The sequence below is a fragment of the Triticum urartu genome, chromosome 7A (assembly GCF_056163025.1).
Source record: "Triticum urartu cultivar PI428250 chromosome 7A, HENAU_Tu73, whole genome shotgun sequence".
Taxonomy (NCBI): Eukaryota; Viridiplantae; Streptophyta; class Magnoliopsida; order Poales; family Poaceae; genus Triticum; species Triticum urartu.
The window spans coordinates 17,416,545-17,439,214 of record NC_141879.1 but is presented as its reverse complement, the minus strand read 5'-3'; the positions used below and the strand labels follow the sequence as shown (position 1 = coordinate 17,439,214).

At 43.2% G+C, this 22,670-nt stretch overlaps 3 protein-coding genes across 5 annotated transcripts; all 3 read left to right on the top strand.

Moving 5' to 3' along the window:
* Positions 1-1,787: 1,787 nt before the first annotated feature.
* Positions 1,788-7,387, top strand: LOC125520917 (folate-sensitive fragile site protein). Of its 3 annotated transcripts, none has more exons than XM_048685959.2 (11): positions 1,788-2,089; positions 2,498-2,612; positions 4,250-4,331; positions 4,424-4,507; positions 4,921-4,960; positions 5,446-5,491; positions 5,942-6,000; positions 6,121-6,188; positions 6,379-6,489; positions 6,565-6,629; positions 7,117-7,387. In XM_048685959.2, the coding sequence occupies exons 1-11, from the start codon at positions 1,808-1,810 to the stop codon at positions 7,194-7,196; spliced, it is 1,032 nt and encodes a 343-aa protein (XP_048541916.2). In that variant the 5' UTR covers positions 1,788-1,807; the 3' UTR covers positions 7,197-7,387. The 3 variants fall into 3 exon arrangements, 2 of the variants coding, with proteins under 2 accessions (XP_048541916.2, XP_048541917.2); XM_048685960.2 differs by having other exon boundaries at positions 1,832-2,089; positions 2,545-2,612; XR_015610730.1 differs by lacking the exon at positions 7,117-7,387 and having other exon boundaries at positions 6,387-6,489.
* A 2,165-nt stretch (positions 7,388-9,552) lies between these two features.
* LOC125518810 (F-box protein At5g07610-like) lies at positions 9,553-11,571 on the top strand. The gene is made up of 2 exons (XM_087535520.1): positions 9,553-9,704; positions 9,813-11,571. The coding sequence occupies exon 2, from the start codon at positions 9,863-9,865 to the stop codon at positions 11,063-11,065; it is 1,203 nt and encodes a 400-aa protein (XP_087391646.1). The 5' UTR covers positions 9,553-9,704; positions 9,813-9,862; the 3' UTR covers positions 11,066-11,571.
* Positions 11,572-15,473: 3,902 nt separating this feature from the next.
* On the top strand, positions 15,474-16,641 carry LOC125522880 (putative L-type lectin-domain containing receptor kinase S.5). Its single transcript, XM_048687925.2, has one exon. It carries the CDS (start codon positions 15,519-15,521, stop codon positions 16,326-16,328), a length of 810 nt encoding a protein of 269 aa, XP_048543882.2. The 5' UTR covers positions 15,474-15,518; the 3' UTR covers positions 16,329-16,641.
* Positions 16,642-22,670: the final 6,029 nt, after the last annotated feature.

The window sequence follows — 22,670 nt, the reverse complement described above, 5'->3', positions numbered from 1 at the left end:
AGTTGTTCGAGCGGCTTCGATCAAGCGTTGCGTCTTGGTGTGATGGGCGTTGATTGGCTGCTCTTCGAGTGGGGCGGTGAGGACTGTTGCAGATATGCGAAAGAGATGGTGGAGGATCTGGCTACATGTTGATGGGCGGGTTGGCGTTGGCCCCGGATCCAGCGTTGAAGAGGCTCGGAGGGCACCTCCGGCCGATGTTCCTTATCGGGCGAGATCCAGCCTTTTGGGCTTGGTGGCTATCGCAGTTCATTAAGGCCTCCTGACTAGGGATTTCTTCAAGCGTCACCATATGTAACAATTTTCGGTGCTCGCCTTCTCCGGCGACGGTGAAGGTCGTGGGTGCTTGATAGTTTCGGCGAGGATGGTATGCAGCAATACAACTGCTTTTACCTTCCTTATTTTCTATTGCTTGTATGCCTTTCATCTCTGTATCATTACTATTATAATTGAAAGCAATCAATGCCTACAGGTGTAAACTTCAGGGGGGGGGGGGGGGGGTAACAACAGTGCGACAACCACGAACGAACGAACACAGCAAGCGAGCAAGCTAAAACACGAGAATGGGCTGGCTCATAACTACAAATACTTCAGGCGAGTACTTCTTCTGTCTCGCTATAAGCGAGATATAACTCTCGCATATGTCGTCGTGCCTGTTTGCAGGTCAAAAGCACGCAATAAGCCGCCCAGCCCAAGAGCAATCCTCCACCACAGTGGTAGGCCAGCCCAACAACAGTTTCCTTCAACTTAGACCACCTGGCCCATCTCCCAGGAAAAAAAGCCTAATTGACCCGCCTAACTATTTATTCCAAACTCCGCCGCCTGTTCGCCCGGTAATATAGACGGATGAATGGCCTCACTGTAATTGGACTTATCCGGGTGACCGGAGACCATGGTGTGCACTGTGTTTAGCTAGCGGCGCCAATTGAGCTTTCAGCTTCAAAACAAAAGGATGTCTAGCTTTCTCGTAATGTATGCACTCATGCAGGTGCAGCTGAGAGCAGAGCCGGCCGGCCGGTCGACACGCGTTCCTCACCCGCCCGACACAGCGCAAACACATGCACGATCATCGATCCCCGATTAATCATCAACCATTAATCTCGATCGTCGACACATAAACCTTGTCACGCCTCAACAACACTTGATTAATTAAGCATGTACTGCACTGCACGTACTCCTATGTCAACTGTCGACTCTAGTACATCTCCGGAGAAAGTGACGAGGGTGACTTCCACTATACGCCCCACTGGTTGGTTAGCACCCCAAGAATACCACTCCATGATTAATGTAGATGCAACTGTAGGCCGGGGAGGTCGCTATGGTTCAGTTGTTACAATTTATTGGGAGGAGGATTCCTGGAAGCATCTGCTATGGTGTTCAACTTGGGCGACCCAACCACGTCGGAGGCATGTGCAATTCGAGAGGGTTTCTCCTTCGCAATGGATTTAAGCCTAGACATGATATGTATGGCGTCCGACTACAAGGGGGTGGTCCAGGAGATCAAGAAGGGAAGTGCAGCCACGTATGGAGCAATTATTCGGGAGATCAATCAACAAATTTCTTCTTTTACTTTGTGTTTTTTAGATCATGAGTTTAGAAGCTCAAATGTTGAAACTCACAACTTAACGAAACATGCTTTAACTCAAGGTTGTCTCAGAAAAAAAAGGAAATTCCCGCTGACTCATCATCCGAAATTCCGAATCATCATCATGGTTCAACCCCGTGAGTTGGGCTGGCCCTTTGTATTTTTTTTTGAGAGTTTGTATAGGGGTTCCTTTGTGCTCCGCTGCTAAAAAGCCCGGCCCGTGAGATGGGCTCTACCAGACATCGTGGTTCCCTTCGGCCACCTCAAGGCTCCAGCCACCAGCCGCCCAGCCCTACTCGGACGCCGCCGCCGCCGCCGGCGCACCAGGCGCTCGCTTACCATCCTCCCCCAAACCCCGGCGCGGCATCCTGTCGGCAGGCTGGTGCTCGTGCGCCGGCAACGGCTGCTGAGGGGCTCAGACGAGGCGAGGCGGAGCGGGCGAGAGAGCGCGATGGCATCGCTGGGGCGGCTCAAGTCCGCCATCTTCGACAGGGAGGAGAGGAGGATGTAAGGATCTCGTCGCCTCCCTCTCTTTACCTTCTTCGATTTAGTACTCGTCGATTTAATCTGATTTCTTTCTGCTCGAATCGGCTATAAAAACCCTAGCTTTTTTTATTATTATTCTAGATTCCGTGTTGTTAAGACTGCTAACGAGAAATGCTCACATGGTTAAGTACTTTTAATTCTCGAGGATACAATCCTCACATGGTTTACTACTTTCAATTCTCGAGGATACACAAACTAATCTCCCTGCACAAGTAATGCTGTGTTTTACAATCTTCTGCACGGTTTACTAATCTTTTTTTTTTATCTCGGTGATATGCAAAGTAATCGTGTCCGCGAACTGTAATTTACTTCTTGGCCCATAATTGCCCTGTACAAGTTAGATTAGCCTGGTGTGCTTGTGGTTCATAGGCTGAATTGTTGCTTCACGACTCTGGATGTGGGATTCATGGATGCAGGCAGTACCAGTCGCACATCCGGGGGCTCAACGCGTACGATCGCCACAAGAAGTTCATGAAGGATTATGGTATGATCTGCTGCTGCTGCTGTTGTTTCCTGCAAAAGCATGCTCTTATTATCTTTGCCCCAATTTTTTCTGATTGACTCTGGATTTGTGTTGGTTATGGTTGATGAAAATGGGTTTTTGAATAAAATAGCATGGCAACGAGATCACGAGTTAGGTAAACCAAATTATACTTGGTGGTGGGGGTTCAAAGAACAGGCAAAATTTGTAACTTGCAAGTCCACTAAAAACTTGCATTTCCGATGTAACTACGCATACAAAATTGACCCTGCAAACTTCTTGTCCTTGTGTTATTACTAAAATTAGCTCAAGTGCTGACCTCTGTATGGAATTAAGCATCCAACACACCACGACTACTATATATGCTTCTGGCTTTGTAATTGATCACAACCATTCATTGTGCTGGTGAGCCTGCTTTAGAGTTAGCTTTAAGTCTAATGTATTTGTACCTTGTCTCAATGGTGAAAAGGAAACTGGGGCAGTGGCATATAATGAGTCATTTATTTGCTTTGTCTTGGTTTCCAAAAGGAAGTGAATGTTGAACAGTCCCCTCTACTTAAGAAATAATTGGGGGCTACCTTCATCCATACATGGATTTTGTATTTCTATGTGTAACTTGTCACCTAGCTTAATACAGACAACATTCTAATATGGATTTTTAATATGGGATTTATATTTTTTGCCCAATGTCAACCCATAGACAGGTCACATAACAATTCCCCCTTTTTGCTGATTGATTCTGGAATTGTGTTGGTTAAGGCATTTATTTGTGGTTGAGCAAAATGGTTTGGGAATAAAATGGCATGGTAATGAATCATGAGTTAGGCAAGCTAAATTCTAATTGGTAGCACTAATAGTGTTAAAAAACAGGGGACACGTGTAAGTTGTAACTTTCAAGTATGCAAAAAACAGTTGCAGTTCTGCTGTAACTTCACATACAAACACAGCCATCGATTATCCAAAATTGATCCCGCAGCCTTCTCGTGCTCCTGTTATTGCTAGTTATCTAAAATGCTGAATTCTGTGTGGAATTGAGCAACCATCACACTATAATCTGTTGATTACAATCATTCAGTGTGCTTGTGAGCTTGCTTTAGTAGTACCTTAAACTGTGATATATTGTTACCTTGTCCCGATGATTGAGTTGCCCTCATAGTGAAATGGAAACTGGGGCAATGGCATATAATGAGCTATTTATTTGCTCAGCCTTGGTTTCCCAAAGAAACTGAATGATGAACAGTCCCCTCTACTTAAGGAACAATTGGGGGCTACCGTCATCCATACATGGATTGTGTATTTCTACTATAACTTGTTACCTAGCTTAATATAGATGAACATTCTAATATGCATTTTTAACATAGGATTATGTCCTGGTCTCCAATATATTGATAACCAGTCCTGTGCAATGGTGCATTTTTTTTTGCCAAATGTCAGCACATAGATAGATCAACGCTTCATTGCCGAACTTTTTTTTAATGCATCCCAATCTCACAAATAGTGGAATGAAAGAATAGACCCCTTCGTTGTAGAAAGAATTGGAGATCAGACACTCAACATTACAGTTCTTTTAACCTTAGCGTACATGATATCCATCATTCATTTTCTGTGTGCCACTGATATATGTCTTTACCTTTCAACAGTTCAGTTTTATGGCCATGAGAAAAATGTGGATAACAGTCTGCCCATCAAAACTGATAAGGATACATTGAGAGAAGGATACAGGTCTGAACCACATCCTATTAACATATGCCTGTGGTTTTAGGAAACTCATAATTTCATAAATGCCTCACTTTTCTTCTTCTATCATTTGAAAGGTTCATTCTTTCCGAGGAAGATGACATGGATTCAACTTGGGAGAAGAGGCTGGTCAAATGTTACTATGACAAGCTTTTTAAAGAGTATCCATTTTTAGTATATTTTATATTGCATTGTTCTTTCTATGAGGACATGTCAGTACATGGCATATTTTTCAGATATTTTTGTGAAATAACAAGTTCATGTATGCTGATGCTAATGTCATTACATATAGTTATTTAATAGTTTGGTAATGTAAATAGGCATAAGGCATGTGAATGTACCTTAAACCTGTAAAGGGCATATATCTCTTGCTGTCCTCTGTATTGGTATGCTCTTCTGCATGAAGACTTAAGTGCTTCATGGTTTCACCTCAGTGCCTCATGAACTTGTGCTTTCTGTCAACCAGTATTGATCATTGCTTGTATAAATGGGAGCTGTATTTGATGTGTGTGCCGTTCTTTGTAACTTTGCAAGACTTAATTATAGTGTGCTTATGGTCCTTAACTTGAGGCAGGTATTGCATTGCTGACATGACCCAGTATAAAAAAGGCAAGGTATGGTGCTTTAACCCTATGTCAATGAATAATGTTTCTTGATGTAAACATGTAGTTTCTTCTTTAGTGTTGAATCATATACAAAAGGAAGAATGCATGACATGACTTTTGGAGAGACATCTAAAGGCAACAATAGTGTCCTTCCAATTGTGACTCTTGTGACCTTGATGAATTCATATTTCATAAAATTAATGCACAGGCAGGAATAACTAGAAATTGTTCTTTTGGTTGTGGATTTACATCAATGTGCATATTGCAAGAACCATGTTTGCCAACCTGCCCATTTTTCATATTATGTTCTGGCAGGCACACACAAACACTGATTATCCTTGTAACGCAGAAGTGAACAACTATTAACGATATGGCAGTCGTGCATTTTCAGTGGCAGGATGATGAATGGATGCCCAACCAGTTTTTTTCCCCTTCTAAAATCATCTGTAGTTTTGGATATGAATCCCATCTTACAATGGTATATTCTCCTGCAGATTGGATTGAGATGGAGAACAGAAAAAGAAGTGATATCTGGCAAAGGTATTCTTAAGCAATCCCATCTATTAATTTCCATCTAAAATAATTTCTCTGAAAAGTATGACTGAACTTAAATTGTATGAGTATTCTGTTGCTAGTAACAGACCATTCAAACGGAAGTCTAGAACTTAAAAGGGTATTTAAAGAAATTGTAATTAAAGGTTACTGAGCTTAAAGCTTTATTTCTTTACACTATTAGGCATACTTTTCTTTTATTTAGCTGCATGTCAGAGAGCAGTTGGGGTGCTTGCGCCAAATTACCACCAAACTCAAAAACAAATCATAACTGAATCTCTAGATTTTGGAAGCCATCATTGTAGTTTTCTTTTCTAATTCTACTAAGGTGTTAGACAATACAGAGTTTTTTTTTTCTGAAAATTGTCTGTTTGCTCAAACAGTTGTTCAGAATCAATACAAAATCTTTAGCAATGGTCCGAATATGCTCTTTTGCAGGGCAATTTATCTGTGGCAATAGGCATTGTGATGAAAAACATGGGCTAGGTAGTTATGAGGTATGTTCTTGACTAAAGTCCTATTGCTCATGCTAAAATGTGTAAAACACAGAACACATTTTATAAAGAACTGTTTCAGCTGTATTTGTAGCACTTACATTTTTCTCTTATCATTTTCAGGTGAATTTTTCTTATGTTGAAGCAGGGGAGCAGAAACAAGCACTAGTGAAGCTGGTAGCTTGCAAGGGGTTAGTGAATCCACTGTTCCATAATAGGATTTGTTTGAAGCAGATTTGGCACTGCTCTTTCTTACCATGATAGTTATATTTCTTTAACTTTTCCTTGGACCACTTTTTCTTGCTTCGTCTTTTGTGCTTTCATTTTGTTCAAGCAAGTGCCCAATTGATTATTTAGCCTGATTGTAGTACATTATGAAAGATGTGCAGAAAAGCTTGCTTATAAGAGGCTGAAGGAGAAAGAGAAAGAGAAGCAGGAAGATCCCTACGGTGAAAAGGAAATTGAGTTGAAAGACAGGGACAAGAGAAAGAGGTATCTTAAGTTCTTGTTCTTGTCCAACCCCATTATTTTGTTGCACTACATTCTTTGACTCTGTTCAAACTGCAGAGAACATGAAGAAAGTGATGATACCTCTGAGGATGAGGCCAAGAAAGATAGAAGAAAGAAAAAAGGTACAGCTGATTGGATACACCTTTTATATTGGTCATGTACTTTGTTGGGTTGGGGGGTAGGGGTCTAATGCTTAGTTAATGGCTTGCTTGGCTACTGCACTCCTAAGGCGGCCGAATCTCAAACAGGGTTTTTATAACATCCCCGTGGCCTATTGGCACCATCCTTTTTCCTGAAATCCGAACAGCACTTTTCAAGATATTTGGCACCTAAATGTTCAGTTAGCATGGGCCCAGGTCACGGCTGATCTCGGGCCTTGTAAATAAGGCCTATTTGGAACACAGATCTTGTGTTTATTCATGTACGCAAATGTCATGGCTCTGCGCTCAGTAGAACATATGCCTGCATTGGGCTCACCAGAACCTGCAACAGCCTTGGGCTTTGTCGATTATTCTGTGCTCATGCATGCATCTTGTGTTTGTTTATTGGGGATTTAGGGATGCCATAGATTCCAGTGGCATGAAACTTACTCTTGCAAAAATGCTGCAGATCGGAAGGGAGCTTCTTCAAGGAGTTCAGGAAACAATGATGAAGGTTTCGAAGAGTTCCTCGAAGGCATGTTCCCATGATCTGGTTATCTTTGTGGCTACAAAAAGTTGTTCCATGCTCTTTCAGGGTAAAAACAAGCACGGATCTTGTAACAATGCCATTATTAGTGGAGTAGCAAATCGTTGCAAATCCGACCCTTGATGTGCTTTGACTACAAGTCAATGTAGGTGCGCTATCTGTAATTATGTGTGCCCGTGTTGTTTCATTTTCACATGGTTTTTGTGGCTGTGGCTGTGAGAGATGCCCGTTACTCTGTTAGTCAAAGAAAAGATGAATGTAACTACTCGTGGGTCTACGTCTACTTTAGTGTTACACTGAAGGAGTGAAGGACAATTTCAGCAACATTGACTTGTGTATCTATGTCAGTGTTCTGGCTGGAGAGGTTCGGTGATGAACTTGTGTATCTATGTCAGCTAGCCTGCCTAATTTCAACCCAAAAAACAGTAGTTGATATTACATTTGCATTATACCTCGACAGTTGAAAATAAGTAAATTGCTTGCAGCATCCAGTTACTTATTTCTTATTAAGCAAAAGAAAAGCACAAAATGTTACAAGCCCAACTCTGTAGAAACAGATGGATGAAAGTGCTGGAGATTGTCGCGTGTGAAGGGAAGAAGCTTCTTTCCATCTTGGGTAACAAGAAGTGAACCATATCTCGAGATGAAGCTAATTGATTCAAGATCATGTGAAAGAGGATTGCTGGAGATGGTTGAGAAAAGTGGAACTGAAACTGTGCAGTGTCAGTGCTAATTTCTATCCATGAGAAGCTTGAAGATTGACAACGGCAGAGAAATGGAGGCTTTACCAGATACGTATTCACATTCCTGGAGGCTTGCAACGGCGTTCTGGAATCTAACAGAAGAACCGTACCGTCTCTGATTTGAGATCACTAACACTCTGCTTCAGGCCCCAAGCAGGGCCAGAAAGCGTTGTTCCTTCCTGTTGAGCCACCGCTAATTGTTCATCACACAGTCGCTAGTTGATCTTGAGGCTCGTCAGTCTAATTGTGACAAGGACATATATATCCACGTACAAAGTCATGATGCATGTAGAGTAATCCACCATGCACACACGGCCAGGTCAACATGTAGACGCAGCCCGGCCGCTGGAACTTGAGAGCTAACCACACCACACGAGCTTGTCGTACGTGCTTAATTAGGCAAATAATTTTTCAAGCATCAGCCAACACGCACGAATGCGGTTGAAACCTGTTTTTGCATTGTCAGCAAGGGGTTGGTGTGTGCGTTGATGCGATTATGTCGTAGGGTGTCGTCTTTGGTTGCTTGGGCAGCAGGGTTGTCAGCTTCCTTGGGAAACTCGACCACGGGATCGGTGTGTGTGTGTGCGTGTGTTGGTGTGGAGTAGCGGCTCAGTGACATATGGTAGGGGTGTCACCTGTGGCTGCTTGGCTCGCTTGGGGTGGCCTCAGGGTTGGCGTGTGCGTGGCTATGTATCGACTTTTGGTCGATTTTTCTTATAACGTGATCAATTCACTGTCATGCGAAAATACGTAGGGTCTTTTAAAGTATTGATTCGACACTTTCTCGGCATGAAGATAAGCGGCGAAACAGACCATATCAGGTATCATTTGCTCTATTTTTTTTGCCTCAAATTGTATTGCCTTTGGTTGGTGTTTTCTTTTCTTGATTTTGAAAATAACATGTTTGAAAAATGATAAACTCCAAAAGTGATGAATCCCCAAATTCCGTAACTCTACCCAAAAAAAAAACTCATGCACATTCAAGCATGCGTGATGATTAGTACTAGTCATCCTTCCTCAAGATGATTACCACTAATCGTCCTCCATCAAAATGATTGGAACTGGTCGTCTTTCCTCAAGATAATTGAAACTAGTCATCCTTCCCCAAGATAATTGGTTCTGACTTATGTTGTTGCTTCTTCCACCTTCGATGCAACCTGAGAAGTTTTTTCTGTATTTCCTCAAAGGTCCTTGCAGGCCACCCACACCTACTTAATGCGTTACGCAACTTATTCAATATGGTGTCACTATTGATGAGTTCGTCCCATTAAACTATCCTATTCTCTATCTTGAAATTGCTGGCTAACCTCAGAAGACATTTCGACATAGTCGGGTGGAAATTGCTGGCTAACCTCAGAACTATCCTATTATAAAAAAGTGTTGCGAAAAATTAGTCCAGGCTGAAGTGAGGACCAATCATCTTGAGGGAGGACGACTAGTGGGTAATCATGTTGAGGGAGACTGACTAGGACTAATCATCTTACAGGAGGACGATTAGTTCCAGCCGTCTTGCCCCAAGACGACGCTATATTATTTGTGTAATATATCTAAACCGTGTATTATTTCTATATAAATTAATAAAGACAATGTATTATTAAAAAAATAGCTGGTATCCAGCATAGCATCCCATTTCCTCGGGGTAAAAAAAAGAGTTCGGCATTCACATTCGCCGTCCAAAAGAGTCAATTTTCCTCAGCCGCTGTCCTCCGAGAAGCCCGTCGCCGCCGGCTGCATCTCCGCCGCCCGTCGCCGCCTAAACTAACCAAGGTACTACCTTTCCTGACTCACCACGGCGAGGGCGAGGTCACCACCGCCGGCTGCTACCCGGATTGATTTTCCTGAGCCAGACCGATGATATCCTCTCCCCAATTTCAGATCCACCCGACCTTACCTGTCCCCTGCCGAGGCCCTCCCGCTTCCGATCCATGGAGGAGGCGGATAAAGGGGAGGTCTTGGAGAGGAACACCAAGTCGAGGCTGGACAGCCATCCGGGGGCGACGACCGGCCTGCTCACCGACGATCTCATCCTGGAGATCCTCTCCCGCCTTCCTGCCAGATCCGTCCACCGCTTCAAATGCGTCTCCGTCCCCTGGCGCGACCTCATCGCCGACCCCGCCAACCGCAACAAGCTGCCTCAGACCCTTGCCGGCTTCCTCTACACGTCTATCGGCGGCGGGAATCGCCACCACTTCGCCAGCGTCTCCGGCAATGGCGCAGCCCCGTTCGAACCTTCCCTCCCTTACTTGCAGCCTAACAAGGACAAGGGCATGGTCCAGGTCGACGCCTGCAATGGCCTCCTTCTCTACCTAAGCTGCAGCAAGAGCATGGTGAACCCTTGGGCTTGGGCAGAGGATGATTGCCGTTTTGCGGTGTGCAATCCGGCCACTGGGAGGTGGGTGGAGCTGCCCCCTCAACCGGAGGCACCCGCAGGCAGATATAGATACAACTGTATGGCAGGTCTGGCTTTTGATCCGGCAGTCTCATCCCATTTCCACGTTTTTTGTTTTGAGAAGACCTCTGTGGAAACGTACAAGACAGGAGTGAACATCTACTCGTCGCAAACAGGAGCCTGGAGTCGCAGAGATGGTGGGATTGCTGAGAAAGTGGTGCTGTTCTTCTATAGCAAGGGTGTCTTTCTCAACGGTATGATGTACGTGATTGGCAACCCGAACGGCATCAGCAACGAGTATGCACTCCTGGGGATGGACATGGAGGGCAAAGTGCGGAGGACTATCCCTATGCCATACGGTCGAAGATTTGGTGCGATTGGATCGTCGCAGGGGTGCTTACTCTATGGTGTAGCTTCCGTCGATGATAACAATAAAACACTAGATTCTGAGACAGAACTCTGGTGCCTCAAGGATTGTGACAGTGAAGAATTCGTTCTGAAGCACACTGCCAGCATCGATGAGCTTATCAGCATGACTGGGGAGAAGTACAGGGTGGCTGGGATTCATCCAGATTGCGACACCATTTACCTGGTTTCACGTGGAGGTGATACCATGGTACCGTATGATATGCAACATCAGAAAGTTGGCTGTATCCTTAATCTCGAGAAGAATACACAACGATTTCTACCTTATGTTCCTCTGTTCTCGGAGTCATTAGCAGATGGAGATGGGCAGTAGTTTTTTACCTTCAAACCACCCTTGTGCAAGAATTGGCTATTTTGTCGGCTGAAGTACTTGTTTGTGTACCTCTGAATCTGCCGGTATCATGCCGCTGAATTTTGCTGGTGCTTACACTCCTGCTTGGTTGATTTCCAGTTCAGAGCAATTGTTACCCTTTTTCTTGTTTACCTAGCACTGGTCGTTCTGGACATGTATTATTTCGGTGTGGCTAAATTATACTGTAATCGGTCATCCTTTCCATAACAGTCAGTTATTATGATTATCCTAAATCCTAGTGCAGATTGTGAACCTATCAGTGTACTCAAATGTTCAGACCGTTTACTGGTGTGATGTTTAGTTGAACTTATTCATTCAGTACTTTGGTAAAACACTGCCTTTTAGAAAGTATTTTTTTTTGCATATTTTCTGTAGCTAGTAAATTCAATATAGCTTTGGATCTGTTATTCACAGAGAAATTGCATCAATGTCGATTAAGTAAATTTGGAGTATGTACTCTTGTACAAATAGCAGCGTGCATGTGAATGACCAGAGTTTTTACTGACAATGATAACAACAATTTTATAGAGATGCAGCTTCATGGGCACACACAATATTTTTCTGTCAACACAACTGAATGAACCCAGCAAAAAAGGCCTCTTGCTGTGGTTGATTCATGTCCGCTGTGTTCATTTTTTTGGCCGAGTTGCTACCCTGTTTGAGTCGGCTCAACCGGCGTTGTTTCTGTATGTGTTTGTGATGTGATGATACCTGATTTTTGAATTGTTATTTTTGAGACTATGGAATGGGAATAGACAATATGAACTGAAAACAGTCGAGATGAGTTACTCAACCATACCATTTCGTTCCAAGAAAAGCTCCAGAACTGATAGTTTTATATCCATAAAGAACTGAACATTTGTTTGTCAGTGTGAAAATTTGCCACAGTGAGCAGAGGGTTGATTCCCAGCTAGTATCATACCTAATCTTGGTCTAGAGGTTTTGCCTTTTTCCTGCATGTATATTTTTTTTCTAGTTTCTTGGATCCATAGTGGGCTTCTTTATTTCTCCTTTTCCAAATAGCGTCGATGGACTAACTAACCAAGACTACAAGCATTATTACCTGACTGTGAGAGCTTGCACGCAGGCAGCATTCAGGAGCCCTCCAGACAAGACCTTTCCTACGTGAAATGACAGCAAGGATTCAACAACGGTAATAACTACAGCTCTGCCTCATTATGAAATTAATGTCCTTCTATTGATTTATATCCTGGTTTTGATGTACAATTTGGTGAAGATAGATGGGGATATAAAGGAAGGAGGGTAGGTGAGATGTAGAACAGAGCCATTCTTCAGTTACAGATGGCACACGATGCCCATTTTCCTGGAGCCAGTGCCTGCACTTCACTAGAAGGATTATTCGGTCCAAACGTCCTTCTGAGCTCTGGTCCAGCCGCTAATCTTCGGGATGGTGGCTCCTCTTGCCCTGGCTTGACGCTAATCTATCGTCACTTGTTGGCTGCTCTGTTTCAGCGCTGGCTTGCTCTGCTTCAGGGAGTGACAGTGTCCCATCTTGGATGAAGCAGCCAGCTTTGTATTACCGCATCTCCTGAACATTGCTATGTCACAAGTGATCCTTTAGGAGAGAAGACACTTTCTTGTAGCAGAATCTCCTTCGAGAATTTCTGGAGTTCCCTCGTAGAGAAAAGAATTGTCATGTTACAACAGATGAATTATCCACAAGAGAGTGTGTAGAACACAAAGTAGATCTCAGTAAAGCCCTTTAGAATTACAAGGAGGGGGCAAAAGGATGGTAATATTTTGACAATAACAAAAGCAAAAAGGAAATGAGTAGAGCAGAATCTACTTTCTTGATTTACCCCGCATATTTGAAAAGTTCATCCCTCTCTTTGTACTTTGCTCTGATCTCTCGACCACGGCTGGGTTCAGTTCAAACATGGGCTAAAGTAAGAAATAAATAGATGTGGTGAGAAAGAACATTCCATTTTCCCATTCAACTTGGGCGACTGGCAAAACAGATGAACAAGGCAAACATGCCCAGTGCTACACACCATAGTTGTCTGATTGGGGTAGCATGCAGGTGAACAAGTCAAATACACCACTTATTAACATTGACATAGATAACCCGAGTGTTGTGGACATCATGAGTTTTGTTGAAAGTTGCTCGGTGAACATGCGATTTCCTCAAACTGCATTGTTAACCCAGTTGAATGGGATGGGGTTTTCAAATTCTGAAAATTTGCTTGACGATCTGTGTTGAATCCCGGCAGTTTGTAACAAGTGACCAACATCTGCAACAATCACTCATGATGAGCCGGCCATTCATTTGTCAGTCTGAACATTTGCCATAGTAAGGAGGGGATTGAATCCCAGACGGACACTGCTCATCATGCATAATCTTGGTCTAATATACATGGGAACACTGCTCATCATCTGGTCGCAGGTAGCAACAAGGCATGCAAGCAGACGGGCACTTCTTTTCAGGTGCCTGTGAACAACAAGGCATGCAAGCAGACGGACACTTCTTTAGGAAATATTATGGCAGAAGAAAATATTTTGTTCCCTGATTTTTTTTTTTGAGTCAGCAGCAGACTTTCAGATATTTTGGCATGGTTGGCTTCAAGAGATGCCTTTAGAAGAAACAAATTTTTTTATTCTTTTTGAATTGGCACATATATTTGGTGCGGGAACACAGGCAGCATGTAAATGGTGCTGCGGTGCAAGTTCATGTTAGAGTTGCCTTGGCTATCATCAACTTTACAAATTTATCATATAAATATTGGTAGACCATGTGAAAAACATATGATGGAATAAAGAGCAGTGCAGATAAGGCCTATTTGAGTCATATCCAAACCATGAACTTATCCCCTTAGAGATTGTTTAGAATACAACATCTCAAAGTGTAGGGAAATCATTTTTTTTTCAAGATCTCCACACCAGCATAAAAGGCAGAAACAAAGGCACTAAGTCCAAATCAAACGCGTGAATAAGATCATCAAGTTCAACGCTCCACAGTATTACATGTCAGTGGAAACTACTTAAGGGATGGCACCATCACTCACAAAAAAAAAGAGGTATGGCACCATCAAGTTGTCACTGATCAATTTGTTCTACCTCTTAGCATTTTTGTATGTTACACTGTTTTACTCGTTCAACAGCCTCGTTATTTCTACTGTAATTGGATGAAAGTGAAACACTTTTGTATTACTGTGTCTCTGAACCTTAATTGTCATTTGTTGGAACAACGCAGTCCATGGCGAAGGCTGTCTCCTATGCACGGGAGCAGGTGGAGCTGGAGGGGTAGTAACAAATGACAGTAGGAGGATTTTCTTGATTTGCCCTGCATATTTGGTTCAGTTCAAAGTTCGCCTAAAAGTTAGAAATAATAGAAGCTGTGAACAAGAACATCTCATTTTTCCATTCAACTTGGGTGACTGGAAAAACAGTTGAGGCAGATAGAGATACCCAGTGTTGTCCCAAGCAAGCAGGTGAATGAACCAGAGTTCGTATAGACATCAAGTTCAACGTTCCACAGTATTACTCCTACAAGCCAATGGAAACTACCTCTTAATGTTTCCATCAAGTTGTCACCGATCAGTTTCTTCTACCTCTTAATGTTTTTGTATGTTACACTGTTTTACATGTTCAACAGCCCCCTTATTTCTACTGTAAGCTCCTCTTTAAATTTGCCTCTGGAGTCTAGAAAGAAAATAAGAGATGATTGCGTAGTCAAACGTACTACTACGAACATTTTGTCAGCACATGTTATTAATTTAACAGTTAGTAACTTCTCTGTAGCTGCAGAACTATTGTTGCCGGCTGTATATGACGATTCCCATTGACTATGTCTCATCCAAGTATAACTTACAAATATATTAAGCGAGTCGAGTTACAATGCTTGTTTTCTTTGACTACATCATGTGTTACACTTGTAAATTGTAAGAGCTTTCAACTCTGGAGACAAGTTCTGCATTGACAAGGAATCCGATATAAAGAATTATTGAATGAAAGGGATTTCTACCCAAGTCCTTCATAACTGGCACTATCATGTTGTGACGGATAAGTTTTCTTCCACCTCTGAATGTTTTCTTATGTTAATGTCATTGTTCCGCTTGTTAAATAGACCTTGTTGATCCTCTCAGATGTCCCTCTTTTCATCCCTCTCTAGTAAAAAGAAAAGATGGGAGATCGCATAGTCAAACATATTGTTGGTGAGTAGCATCTGTCCTAACATTTTGCCGGCACCGCTTCTTATTCTAACAATGGGAAGTTTCTCTGCAGCTGCACAAATATTATCTCAGGCTTTATCCTGACGATCCCCATTGACTATGTCTCTTCCATGTACTTTGTCAACTCCTCCCCGCCTCCGTAATGAGAAGCAGTGAAGTACAAGGATCGTATAAATACTCCTCTTTCTTGAGAAGGTTGTAGGAAGCTATAGGAACCATTTAGCATGGCAATGCCCAAGACCAATAGCATGTTGAGCTTTTCCTGTATAGCTTATGCAGCTATTGTCGTCCTAGCCCTAGGCAGTAGAACATGTAGTTGCTTGCAGTTTACTTATCCCAACTTTAACGCAATCAATATGGATGATTTCACCTTCAGCCCAGGCTCAACAATTGCAGATGGTGCCTTGCAGATCACCCCAAGTACCGGAAACATGCGCCACCGGTCGGGGAGAGTGGTTTATGCAAGGGAAACCCTCAAGCTGTGGAACAACAAGCGCATGGCGCCCACCTCGTTCAGGACAGATTTCCTGCTCAACATCCAACCCGGTCAGAATGGGGCTGGAGAAGGTATGGCATTTGTGCTCACAAACAATCCATCGTTGCCCAGCAACAGCAATGGCCAGTGGCTTGGCATATGCAATGACACGACAGACGGCACGAATACGGACCCAGTTGTAGCCGTCGAGTTTGACACGAGAAAGAGCTATGAGGATGACCTTGACGGCAACCATGTGGGCATCGACATCAACAGCATCAAATCTATTCGACAGTACCCGCTTAGTAATGTTTCCATCATCCTCTCAAGTGGCTCTGATGTATGGGTCAGTATCAGGTACCACGGCACATCAAAATTGTTTCAAGTATTTCTAGTCCAACACAGCATCCGTGGGCGGTATGTCTACCAAGGAGATATCTACATTGATCTATCACAGCTTCTGCAGGACAAGATATATTTGGTATTTGCAGGTTCCACTGGCAACTTCACCCAACTGAACCAGATAAAGTCGTGGAACTTCACCATGATAAATGAATAAGTCTGCGTTTCTTTGGCCTTCAGGCGGCAATTAGCGGCAGATAGAGCTATCGGACGTCGGGTTGCTCTTCACGGGTGGGGCTCGACAACACAACAGTTTCTGCTCCATGACCTCTACTTCCCTCATGAGGAAAAGTGAGTATTGTGGAAAGTTGTAGTATTGTATTGAGAGTGTTGAGTGTTCACTATGGTGTGCTTGTGAAGTTATACGTTACATTCTTGCTTGTTTTCTGGCCGAATAATTTTATACATGTATCAGTTCTTTTTAATCACTTAAACAGGACCTACCAAACCAATGCTCAGATGTTGTCTTATGATTTCTTAGCATGTCCTTTTTTTTTCTTTCCTTTTTAGCCCGCTATAAATTTGTAATATACCAAAACAGACTCAGATAAAATGGAAGACATATTTTTAAGAGATTGCTTGTTGATCTACATTAAGAAAGAGATCACAATAGGATTCTAGACAGAAGCAACTATTGATAAATTCAATTGCGATGAAACATCGTGTGCGATTCAACTAAAAATTGTTACTCATGACCATCATTCATTTTGTTGTGTTTGATGTTTGGCCCCATTGTGTGTATTTTCTGGCTCCGTCGTTATTCTTGAAGAAATTTAGGGTTTGAGAAATAATAACTTGGTGATAGTTTGTAGCTTACCGACCTGTCTGAATCTATGTGGCTATCGACGGAAATGAGTGAAGCTTCTGACGCACCTAAAGTCTGAAGCTTTTCAATACAGCCAACATCTTCAATTCTTATATATTTCGTACACCTTGTTCCACCACTGTTCTTAAACAAATAAAGGGTTCGAGAAATACCAGCTTGCTGCTAGTTTGTAACTTACTGACTTGTCCGAACCTATGGTCGCTGGAAATAGGTCAAGCTTCAGGACCAGAAGCTATTGACACCCAACCTGCTAGCAGCCGCAACACCACCACACCGTCTCGACACAATTTCACCTCTGCTTCACCCCTTTGGCCATGCCGACCAATCGCGCCCACCGGCGGTGCCACCCAACATCTCCATTGGACTAATCCTGCTCGGAGCCGTTTGAACTACTCCGGGGACACAAATTTAAACTAGTAACTACCATCAAACGAGCTGTTTGGTATGCTAATGAGAAGCTCAAAGGATGATAAGCAAGGAATTTACCATGTCAGAATTCCTGCAGCTAGCATGCCAATTCGCACTCATACTGAAATCGAACAGTGGTGTGTAGACTTGCAATCTGAGCCTAGAAGTTGGTAGTCCGGAACGGTTTATTTTCAACACTTTCCTAATGACAAGAGATCACGGACCTAACTTTCCTACCTTAGCCAAATCAACGAATCTCTCTCATTAATGCAATTTGCTTTATTTACGAAACAAATAATAGATTCTTTCCTACCTTAGCCAAATCAACGGATCTCTCCCATTAATGCAATTTGCTTTAGCAAACAAATAATAGATTCTTTTCTACCTTAGCCAAATCAACGGATCTCTCTCATTAATGCAATTTGCTTTAGGAAACAAGTAATAGATTTTCAGGAAACAAATAATCTCTAATCTCTATCTCTAATCTCTAATTCTCTAATAATAATAATAATAATAATAATAATAATACCCAAAAGAAACGCAGTGTTTCGTTTCCCGTCTTACGTCGTCGAACCCTTCGTCGAGCCTTCCTCCCGCGCGCTGTTAGTTTTCCCTGCGTACGTTCCACCCCAAACGTGTTTCGTTCTTTTTTTTTTGAAACTCAGACGTGATTCGTTCTTCTTAATTACGTGGTCCCACCCCATGCGATCCGGCGAAAGAACCAGCAAAACCGTCATACCCACGCATGCAAGCAACAAAAAATCCACGCAAACCGTGTCTCCTCCTCCCTGTTCAAACCCTAGCCGCCCCTTCCCAGATGACGCCGCTAGCGAGTAGCGCGTAGCACAGGCACCAGTGCGGCCCTTCCGCGGTCCCCCTTAACCTCGCAATGAAACAGCTCGTAGGCATCGATGACGAGCCGGTGCGTCCGGTGTTGATTCCTGTGGATGGGTCAAGCAGGACAGAGGGCGGTGGATCCGGGACATAGCCATGAAGTCTGCTTCGATGCGCGCCCAGTATTGTCTCAAGTGCATGGGTCGATCCTGGACGGCGGGCGATGGATCAAGAACGTACATAGCAGCTTTCACCTACGCAAATGGCTGACTACTCAACCTCCTCTCGGCGGTGGCAGCGACCAGGTCTGGTTAGCTACCATTTATCTTTAATACATGCCATGAAAGGCGATCAAGAGGAGCAATCATAAGCAGCGAGGTGTTCCAGGGCTACGAGCGCCAGTACTATGACTCTGTGTCTGCGAGGTCTTCGCCAAGATCGCCACCCTCTCTTCCCGTGCCTATTTCTATTCACTGTTGTTGGTTTCATCTTACATGGTGAGATCTAAGCAGACAAGATGAAACAGAGGCTCTCTGAGATCCAGTCCGACGTGCAGGATACTGAATCGCTGGTAAATACTAGATTGTGTTTTATGATTTGATCACCCATTCCGCTGCCTTACATACTGCCTTTGGGACACTATAAGAACTAGGCATGTGATTTTGGCAGGTGGAGGCTTCATTTCGGATGTAGGTGAATGTGTGATTTCTGGAAGCTCTGTATATTAACTTCATGATCTGCTCTTGATTTCCTTCTTGGGGACTAGATTTGAAGATTTGCCAGCTACACCATCTAAAAATCAGGCTGCTGATCCGGGTACATTGCTACTCGGCCTTGCGCTCAATTGAAGTTTTCTGAGATCAACTCTTCTGAAACTTCAAAACGAGTAGTCCTCCTATTTTGAGGTTGCTACTTGCACATTGTTCATCTTTCTGTCAATTTTGTTCCATTATTTTGCACTCTATCTGCCAATTTGATTGCATGGTATAGGGTGCGATGGTGGCGTGGGCGCTGCATGGGGTAGGAGTAGTGCCCTGCACAGGCCAGCCCATGCGGGGAGCTAGCATCGCGTCAACGCCTCCATGAACGCCGCCATGACGTGTTGCGTGGTGTCGCTGTCGGGTGTGGCCCCCAACATCGCGATGTGTGCTCAAGCATGTCGTTTGTGGCTTCAAGATGCCTGGTGGCCACCGTGGCATTGTGGCTAAACAAGAGGTTGGTGATGAAGAGCCTGCGCTCGTCCAGGCGGATATGGTGGAGCATCCATGGCGATGTGGACGCGGCTGCAGCCGTGGCCGGATGGAGAAGCCTTAGGTCTTGATAGATTATCTACTGATGGCATAATCCTCCAGAGTTATAGCCAGAAAGATGCCTTGCCGTGGGGAAGCCTCGCTGCTGGAAGCGCCATCAGTGATCTGATTTGAAGAGTCCAACAAGAGGTCAATGTAATTCTCATCTCCAATATTTTCGCATTCTAACATGTCATTGTTGATTCAGCTGTTACATTGTGTCACAGTTCACTTGTTTTTCACCTTTTGTCGTACTACTATGCACTGGAATGTCCATGTTTGCTAATTTGCAGATTGAATTGTTCTGATAAAATATTCTAATATATGTCACTTCTTTCTGAAAGGTATCCGGAACTCTTAACTGCATTGCTCCGGTGATAACTTTTTCTTATTTGTTGCCATTTTGTGTTCCGGTCAAGATTTTCTTCTTTCACAGACATTAGAAGTCTAGAACTGGGATAAAAATAAATAAAGTTTGGAATAAGCTAGAATCTTAATAATCTCCAATATCTGCTCCACATGTGTGGAATCAATCATCCAGATATATATACTCGGATTGATGCAGCCATGCCCAATAAGAATCTTCATGTAAATAAATCAAAGGATTCTCTACTGATGAATAGGGAGCTGCACCAGACATCATATGGTCTTTTCATTTTCGTGGTAAGACTGGACTGACCTCAAGACTTAAGTATCTCGGAACCATGCTTTTCCTGCGTAGTTTTCAACATGCTATTACATGGTCTATTAAGTGCGTGTGAAGATTCTTGAATTTACCCTGACATTATGGAACCTTTGTGCTGAAACAATTAAATATGTTAATCTATAATGATAGCAATGAAGACATGCAGTTCTGTTATCAGTACAGTGCAGATGGTCATGTGGCCATTATGGCCTATCTTCAGTATTGTGGTTAACATTGACAGGATTAATGTAATCTTCGAAACGACATGTTCCATTTTCCCTATGTATTTTTTTGTTCAGATGCCCTACTACTGTTTTATTGACTGCAGGCAATCTATTTTGTATGGTATGATTTTGTTTGTTGGAGAGATACTAGCTGCCCCTTTTCCACCTATTAGTAAGTTTTGTAGCAGACTTCTTAATTGATATTATAGACGTTCTAAGGTAGACATGGTATTTTCAGTTAGACTGATTTCTTGTATTTTATCCACTGTTATAGGAGTTTGTTACCTTTGTTTTTTTTATCAAAAATTAAAATGTGCATGCATTGTCGAAGTTTGTGAAGTAGAATTAATAACCTTCTGGTTATTGATCAATATATATATCTTGGATGTCCCATAGCAACGCAAGGGCATTCAGCTATCCTTGAAAAAAAAGAACTGTCAAACCGCTCAAGAACCTGCCAGGTCAAGCCTCTCCCTCCTCTATTTGGCACTGCCTACCCCCTCTTCCCCGAATACCGCGACAGGGAAGATCTGGTCCATCGAGAGAGACCAATGCTGTCGACCATTGATGTCGCATGGGAGATCTGCGATAGTGGAAACATGCTCCCCTTCGCGCCAACGGCGCCTCAAGGTCACTGACACGGGTGACCCAGCGATTTGTCGCTGCCATCCCGAGCTACTTTGCCAACATCGTGGGAGTGGGCTACTGGCCTTCCAGGTACTCGACCGCCGGGCTTATCGAATTGGGCCGCCACGGTGCTACTGACCGCCGCTGGTCTCACTATAGATGCATCATGTGCCGTCGGCCATGCCAGCATCGCCGCCTACGTTTCCCAAATCAGTTACCCGTATGGTCCATGCATACTCGGAGACATTGGTGCATTCACACTTCTCATGGATCCTTGTATTAGCCTGATAGTGTTGGGATCTCGAAATTTTGCTGTAGGTGAAGAAGGGATTCCTATCTCGAAATTCTGCTGTAGGTGAAGCGCCTCCTGTAGGCCATGGAGATGACCAGGGATGCATTGGGAGGCGGGCGACGTAAAGCGCTGGAAAGGAGTATTGTATTATGTATGGTCCTCCTTCGCTTTTTGGAAGGTTGTATAGTCGTTTTGATACATAAGATATAATTTTAGGTTCTACATACATATTGGTTTGAGATGTTTTCATTTTTTATCATTTCAATGAATAATGCAATCTGGATTTGTTTTATCATGCCAATTTGAGGCATTCTATATGGGCTGGTTGGAGGAATATTATTTTTTGACGCACTATGTGTGAACATGTTGAAGGGGCATGACCATCAACGAGCTTGTGGCAGAAGTTTGAATGTGAGTAGCTCCTATCTTTTGTGTACTTATTTTCAGTCTATCAATCAAAGGGTAGAATGATTACACGTGCAGTTATTTTGGTGTGAGCTTTGACAAGGGATGCCGATTGTTATGTTGAAGAGGCTAAAATCTTCCTTGGTAAGTGATGTGCATTATGCATCTGATAAAAAAAGAGGCTTTAGGAAGTTGATTGTGCCCATGAGAGGTGGTCCTGATATTAGACTTTCTATAACATGTCATATTTAACACGTAATGTTCTTTACCAACCAAATGTTCACGTTTTAGATTATAAAGAATGATGACCTCAAAGACAAAGAGATCCAAGAACTCGGTTCTGAAACTTTTGGTTAGTCTGAGTAATGAAATGTGACCCTATTGGAAGTTCTACCTCATTTCAGTTCTTCTCTTTTCCATTTAATTGTCTATTTCATTCCAAGCTAACTGTCTTACATACCTATATCTTTCAATGTAAGACTACACGAGGACTATGGTCTATGGGATATCAAGCTCCTTCAAATAATCTGCACCAGTTCTTCTGGAGAATAATGTGTATGCATGGCTATAATGGAGTTTACAAGATAGATTCACTTACTCAAAGATTCTGCCTAACATTTTCCATAAGGATTATGTATGTTATACCAACTCTTAGTAATCTCTACTACTAATCTCTACTACCAATGTCTTAGTTGGTAGTCTCGCCTCACTCCACCTCATCCCACCACTCCTATCTTTCGCCCACCTTTGACATCATCACATCACATCATTGGGCTGGCCCATTAATGTGTATGTGAACGCAATCCTCCCATCGCCTGCCCTCCTCGCGATAATCCCGACGTCCTCGCGCTGCCGTCCTCTTCTCCCTGATCTCCTCTACCAACGTGCCTTCCTTGCGATCCTCCCGAC

Bases quoted from the DNA above. Each gene is read 5' to 3' on its own strand.
- LOC125518810 (XM_087535520.1), top strand. From the start codon at position 9,863: ATGGAGGAGGCGGATAAAGGGGAGGTCTTGGAGAGGAACACCAAGTCG.
- LOC125522880 (XM_048687925.2), top strand. From the start codon at position 15,519: ATGGCAATGCCCAAGACCAATAGCATGTTGAGCTTTTCCTGTATAGCT.
- LOC125520917 (XM_048685959.2), top strand. From the start codon at position 1,808: ATGGGCTCTACCAGACATCGTGGTTCCCTTCGGCCACCTCAAGGCTCC. The intron at 4,332-4,423 runs GTCTGAACCACA...ATCATTTGAAAG, and splicing joins ACATTGAGAGAAGGATACAG to GTTCATTCTTTCCGAGGAAG. The intron at 6,001-6,120 runs GTATGTTCTTGA...TATCATTTTCAG, and splicing joins ATGGGCTAGGTAGTTATGAG to GTGAATTTTTCTTATGTTGA.